We start from the raw sequence: 12,994 nt of genomic DNA on the forward strand, positions 1-12,994 counted from the left end.
GCCACATGTTAGCCAGTGAATGACATTTTTTTCCTGGCTTGCTTTGATGGGTGCTGGGCTTGAGGGTGTCATTAGATGCAGTGAGTTGCTAATTTTGGCTGTTTGGTTCTGGTGGGAAAATTTGCACGTGTTTGCCTCACTTTCCAGGAGGTTTCGTTTAAAACATATTTTCGCTGTTTTTCTTGGAGATTTACAATTCTTGAGGCAGCATGATTTAGAATGTCCCCAGAATCACACGTAATTTTGTTCTAAAACACTCGATACGGCTAAAAGGGGACGCCAATGTGGGAAAGGAAAGTACAGTAGTTGTTCGGTAACTGGGCGTTGTTTAACTGGGCTACTTTTTTAACTGGGCGCTCGATAACTGGGCCGTAGCTCAGTTAACAAGCAGACAAACGTCAAATAACCAAAACAAACTAAAATAACCGAGGAGTACCAACTTCCGGCGTCGTATGCCTTTGCTGCACGGATCGCTGCTGGAATAACCGAAACCTTGATGGTTGCTGCCCGCTACTTTACTGTGGTCCTGATCAAGTCTAGAAGTCTGAGAAGAATTACAATTCAAGTGGCATTTGATGATAAGTTCAAACCCTGCTGGAAGTGTTGAATCTTGATTTGGTGAGATCTATCCATTTTATCTATCATTATTTGATAGACGATTTTATTCCCTTATTTTATAAAAATATTCTATTGATCAAATGATATATCCATATTATCCAGGGTGGCCACTCAAGTCGGGAAATCGGGAAAGTCAGGAAAAAGTCGGGAATTCGTCAAAATCCGCCAAAAATCGGGAAAAGGTCGGGAACTAGGTCGGGAATTTATGATTTTATGTCAAAAAGTCGGGAAAAGTCGGGAATTCTGAGCTTTTTAGGTCTTGAATAAATTTTGTAATATTTTGTACAATTTTCCAATTGAATTCACTCATTTCTGCTTTAGAAACTTACTTTAAATTTAAGGTTATTTTCACTATTTCAATATATTGAGTATGGAAAAGCTGTTTAAGACTTTTAAAATCTTTATGAATATTGGAGTCTTTCACACAGATTTTCTAAATATTTTTTTATGAATCAAATGATCGCTTTTAAATTTTGTTCACAAAACAAGAGGTAAAGTTGATGAAAAACTAATATAAAAATAGAGCGTAATGGCCAGCTTAGAATTATGATTCTATTCCATTTTGTCACAAAATTGAATATTTAAAACAGGATTCGAACTTGAGTTTGGCAATAGTTTTTTTAAGGTAAGGCTGGTACAAATATTTTTAAAAGTTTTTGTCACCCACCCCCTCCCCCTAAAAAATGGCCCGAAAATCAGGGGCAAAAAAATATTTTGCAATAAACTTCAAAATTTTAATGAAAATTCAAGTGCAACCAGCTGAAATCAAATTAAAATACATTCTTCTGCGTTTAAAATCATTTTTAGCATGTTTGGGTTTATTAAAAATCTTAAGATTTTTGAAAATTTTCGATGCAAAATCTTTTTTCGATACAATTTTTGTTTTTGTGAGATCTTAGATTTTTTGAAAACTAATGATTGCAAAACAACTGAACTAGTGTAAAATGCCTTTTAAAACACTTTTTTCATTTAAATGTGAAGACTATGGCTTGTTATTTAAATTTTTATATTTTTGATGATTTAAGTGAAACCATAAAATCATATCAAACTGAATTTTCATTGAAAAAAATGGTAAACAAAGTCCTTTTGCACCGTCATTCGACCTACTTACGAAAAACCAATAAATGCTCGAGATTGTTCATCTACCACGTCCTTCATGTCCCAAACTTAAAAAAATTGAAATGTTGTCTCATTTTCGACAAAAACTTAAATTAGTGTCAGAGGTCACGGTGGCTCTTACGGCTTTTTGAAAACTCACCTAAGACTGAACTCACCAGGAGATGTGTTGGAACATTCTCTACCGCCTGGTGCTGATATCTCGTTTTTGCCAAAAGTGGATATTAGCCGTTTTTTCAATGGTGGGCAGATAAGAAATGCCTATTATTTGAGCATTCTGGAAAAGTCTGGAAAAAAGTCAGGGAAAAAGTCGGGAATTTGAAAATGGAATTTGAGTGGTCACCCTGATATTATCCCTTTCCCACCTTTCCTTTCTCCTATCCTCATTTCCTCCCCCTCCCCCCACCCTTAAATATTATTATCTGCCAAATTTACACTTACACACCACACCACAACTGATTCGGAGCGTTTGGTACGGTATGTCCACGCATCCTTCCTCCTGATGATTCTGTGAAATGTGATCCGTTCACAGAATCTGTCTCTGCAATGCAACGCAGTAGGCCTGCCGCTTTAATTTTGCTATACATTTTCGGGGTAACTCGGATGTACTGTAATCATTAATATTGACAAGAAAGGACTTGAGGCGTAATCTTACCACAAGTTCTTCCAGGATGCTTTCTTCGGACTGGCTGCGCTTGTGTTCGATTAGATTAGATCAGAATGCCCGGTACGAATACTCAAAGCGTGTTCCAGCGTGTCGCTCGTACTGACTCAGAGCAAGGGTGAGATGTAGGTGTAAGGGCAGTGCGTGTTCGTCGGGAACCTTGTGCATAAGATTGGTCAAGCCCCGTTATCATGTTTTAAAATTGTTTTTAATTAAAAACAGAGTTTAAAATTTCGGCAGAACTCGAATAACCCTAAGACTAAGAAGCCAGTAATGCACGTGTTCAGCCAAAAACACCCCCCAACTAACCGCGAGTCCAATCGCCAGCAGATACAGCGAAAACTCCATATCCACAACGGTCAGCACTTTGTAGTTTGCGTTGTGCACCCTCCGGACCTGCTCCCAGTTCCGCAGTGTAACGTTGTAGTTCATCTCGGCAACCCAATGGTTGATGAGTCCACCGTTGAGCATCCGCAGCAGCACGCCGTTGATTCGCTCGAGCAGCACCGAATGCCGCGGGACGACGTAGGCCAGGTTGTAGGTTCGGGGACACTCGGGGATCATGTGCAGCTGGTTGGTGCTCAGGTAGATGGCGTTGTCTAGGGTTAGGGTGGTCTTGCGGGTCACCGTGGCTATGTTACCCAGTCGGGAGACCCGCGCCAGCGTGGCTTCGTCGCTGGGTTCGTAGATCATCCTGTTGCGCAGGGACTCCATCAGCGTGCTGTAGTTGGTGGGAATACATCGTCCAGGAAGCCTTTGTACTTGACCGGGATCTTGTACTGGGCTTTATCTAGCTGGGCGAGACTGTTGATGTCTTTGTAGTAGAGGGATTGACGAAGACGGACGCTAGGCTGGATTGGAACATCGACACGAAGATCAAACTGACGATCATCAAGCCAAATAGGAGGATTCTTTCTGTCCCGGAGCGGGTAAATCTCCGGTAGGGAGCACTCATCAGAAGAATGTAGGTGTCGATGCAGATTTGAAGCATCTTTCGAAGCGACGAAGCAGTGCGAACCCTTTTGGATAGATTGAACTGGTATTCCGGGTCTTTTCGCTGAAACGATAAGGTTCTTCGGATACCAGCACGAACAAAGATCCAAACACCGGCACAAATCAGGCCCATGCAGAGCAGCAACATCCAGAGACCCGGTGGAAAGATGGTAAAAGGTAACAGGTATTCCGGAATACGTCGCGCTTTTCTAACCAGACAACACAGCTCGTCGTTGTACACCCCGGCAGTAAACTCTACCGCTCGGCTGAAGTAGTCCTTGATGAAGAATCCGACAAAGGCGATGTCACTCTCACGGCGAGACAGTCTTCCCAGCGAGCCGCTGAAGGTCCCGTTCGGTAACAGCGATCCAAAGTCCAGCAGGTCCGGGTAGGAATGGTTGACTGGAATGGAATCTTTGATCAGTTTGTGTGAGTGCAAACTTGTTGTAAAGGGACTCACGTGTCAAATTGAGAGTATCCGCGAGAACCTCACTAACGAGAACGTCCACCCCGATAAACTCGCCACGGGAGAGGTTGTCACGATCAACGGGTTCGCTGTACGTTGACCAGAACATATCAATGTTCAACGGGTATCCCTGAAAATCTATCTCCGGTACTTTAACAAGCTCTCCGTCCAACGTAAGTTCTTTTAGTACGCCAAACTCCAATGTTCCATTCCTCCCAAATGGATCCCACGTGTAGATCCGCTCACCAGCAAGGACATACAGCCGATAAACGCCTCGGTGACGCCAAACTGATCTCAAAAGTCTCCCCAACCGATCCACGTCATACTCATCACTCGGCTTTAACAACACCAGGTACGTCCCAACCGGATCCAGCAAACATTTCATCAACTGCCGAAATCCGCTCAAATTAGCAAACACGACGTAGCCGCCATTTTGATTCTGGTCCAGCAACTTTCCAAACGTCTCGTACGACTGATCCCACTGTATGAAACCATCCAGATTCTCCTCGTCACCTTCTTTATCGTACAGCTGGCTAACCGACTCGTTGAATGGTCCTCTAACCGCCGGAAGCGGACATCCGCTAATCCGGATGTGCTCCCCAGGACTGGCCCCGCCGAAAATCCGGAAGGTCTTCGCGTTCAAAACTTGAATCATCCGTTCGGTTTGCCCCAACCCATGATCTTCAGAGATGATATCTACATTGTTGACCCCTACGAAAATGTCCTTGATCAGGGTCACTATCGTGCCATTGTTGAACCATGTTGTTGGGGAATCCTGCTGGGATAGCACAAAGGGCGGTGCCATTAAAGGGATGAATAGAGCAAATAGTATCATTCTACACGTGTTGTCGCGCTAAGCTGATTGATATCGGATTTCGGCGGTGGTTCGTGGTCTACTGAAAATGGTGCGTTAATTTGAAAGCGATATATTCAATGGAGCTTTCTTTGGCATTAGGAAATCCAGATTACGGGAGTGGACCCCTTTCATATCATGCATGTTATATGATTTGGATTCAATCAGCATAGTGTCAAGTCACGGAAATAAAGGGCCGAATGGTTCGTGTTCCTGGGCCTTGGTAACAACACTTCTGTTCTGTCTTTGTTAACATTCCAACTCCCAACCCCTTTAAAAAGTGGGAACGGTAACTCGCTGGTTCTCGGGCATAACTCAACCAATCGGGACGATTCTTTTTGTAAGAATGTCTAGATAATCCTAAAACTTTGCTGAAGTCGATTTGACCAAATCTGTAATTTTTGCGATCAAAAACAACGTTACAATTTTTTATTGTGGGTGTAAAACAAAAATCGCCCAAAATTCCGCGGAGGCAAGCACGTCAATTGGTTGAGCTATGTCCGAGGACCGGCGAGTTGAACCGTTCCAATTTTTTTTAGGAGGCTTGGGCGTCCGTGTATGTTGGACATGCATTGGGCGTTCCAGTGTTCAAGGTGGTCTAATATGTCTTTTGAGGTTCATTTTTGATTTTTAAAAATAGTGCACGTGTATAAAGACAGCCAAGACTCGGTAAACTGAAGCCTTGATTAGCGGACATTTATAAACCACGTGAACTTCCTTCCCTCCTTATGTAAGGTATGCACTTCGGAAGAAACCGGTCAAAGCCCCAAGAAAACCTTCCCTCTCTTTTGTTCTGCCGTTCGTAAAACTGTTTCTTGACCCCCTTTCTTTTGAAGAGCATACCGGCCCTTAAGCGGTATACGCACTTCAAAAGGAATCGGTCAAGAAAAAAATCAAATGAGCAGCAGCAGCAGCGAAAGCAAGCCAGAGAGGGTGAAGAAAAGCCCCAAGAAAACGTTCCCTCTCTTTTGTTCTGCCGTTCGTAAAGCTGTTTCTTGACCCCTTTCCTTCTGATCTGCATACTAGCCTTGAATTGTTGCAAATTTACATCAAATTGCATTTAAATTTAAATGTGTAATGACGTGCAAAAGTGTTACATCATAAATGATGTAACATTCGAAAATTGTGTGTGAATGTTTTGCATGTTTTTTTTTGTTTTTTTATAGAAACTTCAGTTTTATGATAACCATTAAATGTTAAATTATGAAATTTGTTTAAAATTTGTTCCAAATTTAAAGGGGCGAATAAAGTTCATAAAAATTAGTCAAGGGGGGAATGGGACGAAAAAAAAATCAAAAACACTGCTCTCAACTGTCCATGGTTTATGGATGGCCCTTTTATCCGCAACTGAAACAATAAAAAAAAATAGGATTTCAAAATGCTGAACATCAAAAATTCGAGTAATTTAAAAATTCTTGATATTTTAAATTCTAAAAAATTTAAACAATCTTAATTTTTCTGTAGTTTTCAGAATTGAAAGAAATATTAGATTTGTAAAAAAAATCTATTAAAAAAATATTTGAGGGGCGATTTGACATTTGACAACCGTTCCTGCGATGAAAAATGAGGGTCAATTAGATGGCACTGAGAAAATTATCAGCACTATCAGCTTGCTTGGTTGCCAGAAAAGCTTGAAGAAAATGTTGACGTTTTGAGCGGCGATGTTATGAATTCCGTAACATTCTTACTTATTGGCGAATCTTTTCCCACTCTTCGTTTTTTTATTTTTGTAAGCTTGTGTTATCAAGAAACACTGGAATGAGATTTTTTGTGCTGCAAAATCGAGGAGGGCCCAATCCACCTGCGAATGGATTATGTTAGGTTTTATTTTTTTTAAATAAGCTTCACTGTGTATTTCTAGCATTTATATATTGTAACTTTACTAAGATATGTACTGCCGTTCTACGCATAATTGTCCCATGCTCAAAAAAAGGCAACTGAGAAAAACGCGATTGAACTTTTTCGATCGATTTCTGTGTTTCTACGCATAACTGTCCCGTGGGTTCCTTTTTGCCCTATGCGTCCCTAATCACCCCGGTTAAAATTTGATCACCTTTATTTTTGATCCTCTTGCATGTAAACAGGTAAACAAAATAAAATGCTCCGTAAAACTCATGATTTCGTGGTAGAAAATACTTGGTGGGACAATTATGCGTAGAAGTTCAACGATGGGACAAACAGACTTGGTGTTGTTTTCAATGATTTTCTGAACAATGTACTAGATTTTATGTTTTTTTTTTTCTGAAAGTACAGACATGCCTCGGTTTAGCACCGCATATGGGGGATGCAAAACCGAGGCGTGCATAACCGAGGCAAACATAAAAATATTATAGTGTTTTGAAATCGGGATGATGTCAACTATCCATTAAAATTAAAATATCATGAAAATTTTCACAAAAATACGTATTTTGCCTGTAGTTTGAAAATGCATTTTTTTCTCTAAAGAAACCAAAAATATATTGTTTTTGCTTTATGGGTATCAAATGATCAGGATTTTTTCATACATTTCGAATGTAACATTTTTTTTTGAAAATACCTACTCCACATTTTCACAAAACTAAGTTTTTCGAAAAAATACCCAAAATTTCAGTTTTTACAATATGGGTATCAAAAGATCAGAATTTTTTCATACATTTCGAATGTAATAACAACATTTTTTTTAAATACTCAAAATTTTCACAAACCTATGAATTTTCGATAAAATACTCAACATTTCTGTTTTAACAATATGGGTATCAAACGATCGGGATTTTTTCATACATTTCGAATGTAAAAAAAACATTTTTTGAAAACACTCAGAATTTTCACAAAACTACGTATTTTCAAAAAAATACTCAAAATTTCAGTTTTACAATATGGTTATTAAACGATCAGATTTTTTCATACATTTCGAATGTAATTTTTTTGAAAATACTTAAAATTTTCACAAAACTACGTATTTGTGAAAAAATACTCAAAATTTCCGTTTTTACAATATGGGTATCAAACGATCGGGATTTTTTCATACATTTCAAATGTAATTTTTTTTTGAAAATACTCAAAATTTTCACAAAACTACATATTTTCGAAAAAAATACACAGTATGTGTATCAAACGATCAGGATTTCTTCATATATGTCAGATGTTATAACATTTTTTGAAAATAGTCAACATTTTCACAAAACTACGTATTTTTGAAAATATACTCAGAATTTCAGTTTTAACAATATGGGTATCAAACGATCAGGTTTTTTCATGCATGCGTGTTTTGTGAAAATTTTAAGTATTTTCAAAAAAATGTTATTACATTCGAAATGTATGAAAAAATCATGATCGTTTGATAACCATATTGTAAAAACCGAAATTTGGAGTATTTTTTTTTCGAAAATTCGTAGTTTAGTGAAAATTTTGAGTATTTTCAAAAAATGTTGTTATTACATTCGAAATGTATGAAAAATTCTCGATCGTTTGATACCCATATTGTAAAAACAGAAATGTTGAGTATTTTATCGAAAATTCATAGGTTTGTGAAAATTTTGATTATTTTCAAAAAATGTTGTTATTACATTCGAAATGTATTTGTAGGTTAGGTTTGGTTTTCGGTCTGTTTGGGGAATCAAAACACTTGTATGAAGAGAACATACAAGTGTTTTGATTCCCCAAACAGACGGAAATCCAAACCTAACCTAAAAATTTATTGATACGGTCGAATAAACAACAGGATTCGAAATGTATGAAAAAATCCTGATCGTTTGATATCCATATTGTAAAAACTGAAGTTTTGAGTATTTTTTCGAAAATACGTAGTTTTGTGAAAATTTTAAGTGTTTTTTTAAAATGGTTTAACATTCGAAATGTATGAAAAATTCCAATTATTTGATAGCCATATTGCAATAACAATAATTTTGAGTATCGAGAAACATTTCATTTTCAAAATACAGGAATAATAAGTATTTTTGTGAAAATTTTCATGAAATTATAATTTTAATGAATAGCTGACATCATCCCGATTCCAAAAATCCATAATTTTTCGATGTTTACATAATTTTTCATACGTTTAAAGTCAATGTCTCCCATATAGCCAAAATCCCATAAGCTCTGTGCTTCAGTTAAGCGCTGGGCCGTGCTTAATCGAGGCAGCTGTACGAATCGAAACCGGGGCAGTGCAAAACCGAGGCGTGCAAAATTGGGGCATGACTGTATACGTAAAACCTCGCGTAAAACTAAACATAAAAATGACAAAAAGTAAGAATCGTCCAAAAATTACATGGGACAATTATGCGTAGAACGGCAATGTAGACGACTCAAATATTTGAACGTTTTGATTTGCCCAACTTTTCCTGTGCCAAAGCAAATGTATTAGACCGTCTCGGCGCAGGCTGCGTCTTCATTGCCGGCAATCTGTAGTAAATCAGCTCCAGCACAAACGCTACCATGCTCAGCCCGAGCCCAATCACGAGCAGATAGAACGGGAACTGCATGTCCAGGATGGTGAGAATTTTGTAGCTCGACTCGTGCACGTTCCTGACCTGTTCCAAGTTGCGCAGCGTCACGTTGTAGTTCATCTGGTTGACCCAGTGATTGATGAGTCCGCCGTTCAGCATGAGCAGCAGCATCTCGTTGATTCGCTCGAGCAGCACCGAATGGCGGGACGACGTACGCCAGGTTGTACAGGCGAGGGCACTCGGGGATCATGAAGAGTTGCTTGGTTGAGAGGTAGATTTCGTTGTCCAGGGACAGGGTGGTTTTGCGAGTTACGGTGGCGATGTTGCCGAGGCGTGAGACAATCGCCAGGGCGGAGTCGTTGGTGGCGATGTATTTCATTTTGTTGCGGAGGGATTGCATGAGGTTGCTGTAGTTGTCTGGGAATACGTCGTCGAGGAATCCTTTGTACTTGACCGGGATTGCAAAGTGCGCTTGGTCCAGCTCGTCGAGGTTGCTAATGTCCCTGTAGTAGACCGGGTTGACAAAGACGGATGAAAGGCCGGACTGGAACATCGATACGAAGATCAGACTGACCATCATGGTACCGAACAGCATCAAGCGTTCGATTCCGGAACGTGTGAATCTCCGGTAGGGTGCGCTGAGCAGAATGATGTAGGTATCGACGCAGATCTGAATCATTTTGCGGTACAGGGGAGCGTCTCGAGTTTCGTTGGAGAGATTGAACAGCACTGCGAGTCGGCGCTCCTGTAACCAGTACACGCGCGAGTTGGACTGAGCCCGTATTCCCGCTCGAATGACTATCCAGATGACGGCACATATAAGTCCCATGAGAAAGATCAGCCCCCAGAGATCGGCAGGGAAGATGGTGATGGGCAGCAGGTACTCCGGGACACGACTTGCCTTCTTAACCAGACAGCACAGTTCGTCAGTGTAGACGCCGGTCGTAAACTCAACGTCCCGGCTGAAGTAGTCCTTGATGAAGAACCCAACGAATGCGACGTCACTTTCGCGCCTCGATAGCCGACCTATGACTCCGTTGAACGATCCGTTGGGTAGACGATCACCAAACTGGTACTTATCCGGAGGAATGTGAACAGCCGAAAAGTTAAGCGATTCCACAAATACCTCGCTTACCACCAAATCGGCCCCCACAAAGGTCTGGTTCTGTTGGTGCAGGATTACGTCGCTGGACGTGTAAACCGACTTGAACATGTCGATTCTCAACGGATAACCGTTGAAGTCCGTGCGTGGCATAGTTGGCAGATCGTCGTTACCGGTTAGCAGTTTCAGAACACCGAATGATGTTCCGTTTGGAGCAAACGGATCCAGCGTCCAGATTTGCGTGGCCCATAGCACAAACAGCCGATTCACGCCTCCGTGAAGCCAGACAGACTTGAGCACAGCGTACACTTCATGTCGATTGAATTCTTCTTTGGAATCCAACACAACCAAGTACGTTCCCGCAGGATCCATCAAACAAATCATCAAATCCTCAAACACGGTCAAATTCGCAAACACAATATAGCCATCGTGCTGATTCTGGTCCCAAATCTTCACGAACCGTTCGTACGAGCGATCCCACTGAATGAACTCAAACTCTTCCTCGTAGTCCCGGTCCATGGTTTCGGAAGTGTCCATCTCATCACTCGAACCAGGATGAACCTTTGCCGAGAGCAGCGGTTTATCGCTGGTGCAACCCTCCGTTGTCGAAGGAAACTCATCCGCGTAAATGCGGAAACTTTTCCGACCCAGCAAATCCCGCTGGACGAGGTACTCAAGCTGATCCAAGCCACGTTCACCCACCACGATGTCAACGTTGTCGATCGCGCTGAAAATCGCCCCTAGCTGGGATTGGGTGACCCCGTTGTTCCACCATTCCGGAGGATCTTCGGCAGCGACCAAGAAGGTCACCAGGGTGGCGCTCACAAGAGCCGTTACAAGTCGTCGTCGCATAACTGAACGCAGAGACGTTGATTTGGGGTTAATTTATAGCTACAGCGCCCGCTCCAAAAAATCCCGCAAAGGAAGGCGTTAATGATGTGCAGCGGCGCCCATTAGGGAGCAAATACCAATAATTCAGGCTGTTTACTGATCAATCAATCGTCAAAAAGTCGTGCTCCGAACGGGCTGGAATGACTGCGGTGCAGCAGAGCCAGGTGGTTTTCCTGTTTCGGTTGGGGGAAGTATTTTCCCACGGCAATCAACCGTATCTTGGAAGTGTGGTAATGATTGAGTTGTAAGGTATATGGAAAAAGTCAGAAAATCTTACCTTTCCATTATGAGTTGCGGTTTTCATATCGTCGTTAGGAATGTTCAACAGAATAAAGCGAATTCAGCGTTAAATCAAATAAAAATGCAGGCAAATTACCATCGCGAGTAAAGAACATTGATATTATAAAAGTTACCCAAATGGCATGTACCGAAATAAGGTATCTTATTGGACACTCACAAAAAAAAAAATATTTTAAACCTGCTGGAATCAAACCACATCGGGACCGCGCCTTTGACTACACGTCCACCTGGACTGTTAAGGATTACTAAAATGAGATGAGGTAAAATATATTTTCAAACAAAATAAGTATAAAAATTTAAATTGCAGGCCATGGTTTCAACATTTGAATGAAAAAAGTGTTTTAAAATGCATTATACATAGAGCGTCCAATTTCTCGTCCCCGGGGAAAAAAATCCCAGGATTTCCCGTAATAAAATACATTCCTAAATTCCAGCGGGAGTATAAATTTCAAGATGTATGTCTCATATTATATTAATTTCTGAGGCATCTGGAAAAAGATCCAACTTAAGGTGAAATTCCAACACAACCCATTTGGCTTCTTCTTACCCTTCATCTTATTGGTAGTAATCATTAAAATCATTAATCATTTTCATTTTGCGTGTGTTGGTAAAACTACCACACATACCAACACAAATCTGATCTTGTTTACAAACAGGTATCAAACACAAATCTGTTTGTTTTGTTTAATAAATTGTGCCAAATAAAATTGAAGCGCGAGGCCTTGTTTAAGCATGCCTTTTTCAAATGTTCAGTGAGAAATGATGATTTACCAAATGAATCACACACACTTTGAAAAAGTGGTGCGTATGATGTGCACAGATAAAAACAAACACAACGATAGTTTTTTTCGGTCCGTTGCTCGGGTTCAAGTAAGGTCGGCAAATTGTGATAAAATTATAGTTTTTTGGCACGTCCAAACCCGTGTTTCGGAAAGTTTTCACCACAAAAGCGAAGTGCTCAGTAATGCCAACCCGTCTGCCCAGAAAGACAGGCAGAATAACAGAAGAAGAAGCCTTAGAGCGTGGTGGCTTTCAGCCGAAGTCAATTATAAACCTGAATTTCATGTGGCATAAATAATACCATTAAAAAATCATTGAAAAACTACATTGTATTGTTAAAAAATGCTAACAAAAAAATCTTTAAAATACAAAAAAATATTTGGTTGATGGAAGTTAATTAAAAAAAGAATTTAGATTTTTATGGAAAAACTAAAAAGCTGTACTTTTTTTCAAGAACCGAAACCAGTACGTCTTGTTTTATAAAAGTAATTTGTCATGAAAAAAAAATATTTCGGCACGTTTTTTTTCTTTTCTATTTTATATATTATTCCCATTCATCAAATCCCAATTTCAAATTCCCGACTTTTCCATAAGCTTAAAAAAATAGGCATTTTTTATCTAAATAATGATTTCAAACAAAAAAATCTTTATAAAAAAAATTAAAATCAATAATCGTAGAAAATCTAAACAAATTAAAAAAATCTAACTATTTACAATTTTCGTAAAAAAGGAAACTCAACAACAAACTCCTAAAAAAAAACTTAAATACAATCAAACCCCGTTAATT

General features: G+C 39.9%; 1 protein-coding gene across 1 annotated transcript; it reads right to left on the reverse strand.

The window, feature by feature from the left end:
• Positions 1–2,973: 2,973 nt before the first annotated feature.
• On the reverse strand, positions 2,974–11,981 carry LOC6045222. The gene is given in 6 exon segments (XM_038266287.1): positions 2,974–3,233; positions 3,236–3,793; positions 3,852–4,710; positions 9,084–9,342; positions 9,344–11,090; positions 11,975–11,981. Coding segments are annotated over 6 exon segments (3,552 nt in total). The 3' UTR covers positions 2,974–3,111.
• Between the last annotated feature and the right edge of the window lie 1,013 nt (positions 11,982–12,994).

This window comes from Culex quinquefasciatus, chromosome 1, assembly GCF_015732765.1.
Source record: "Culex quinquefasciatus strain JHB chromosome 1, VPISU_Cqui_1.0_pri_paternal, whole genome shotgun sequence".
In the NCBI taxonomy this organism is placed as follows: Eukaryota; Metazoa; Arthropoda; class Insecta; order Diptera; family Culicidae; genus Culex; species Culex quinquefasciatus.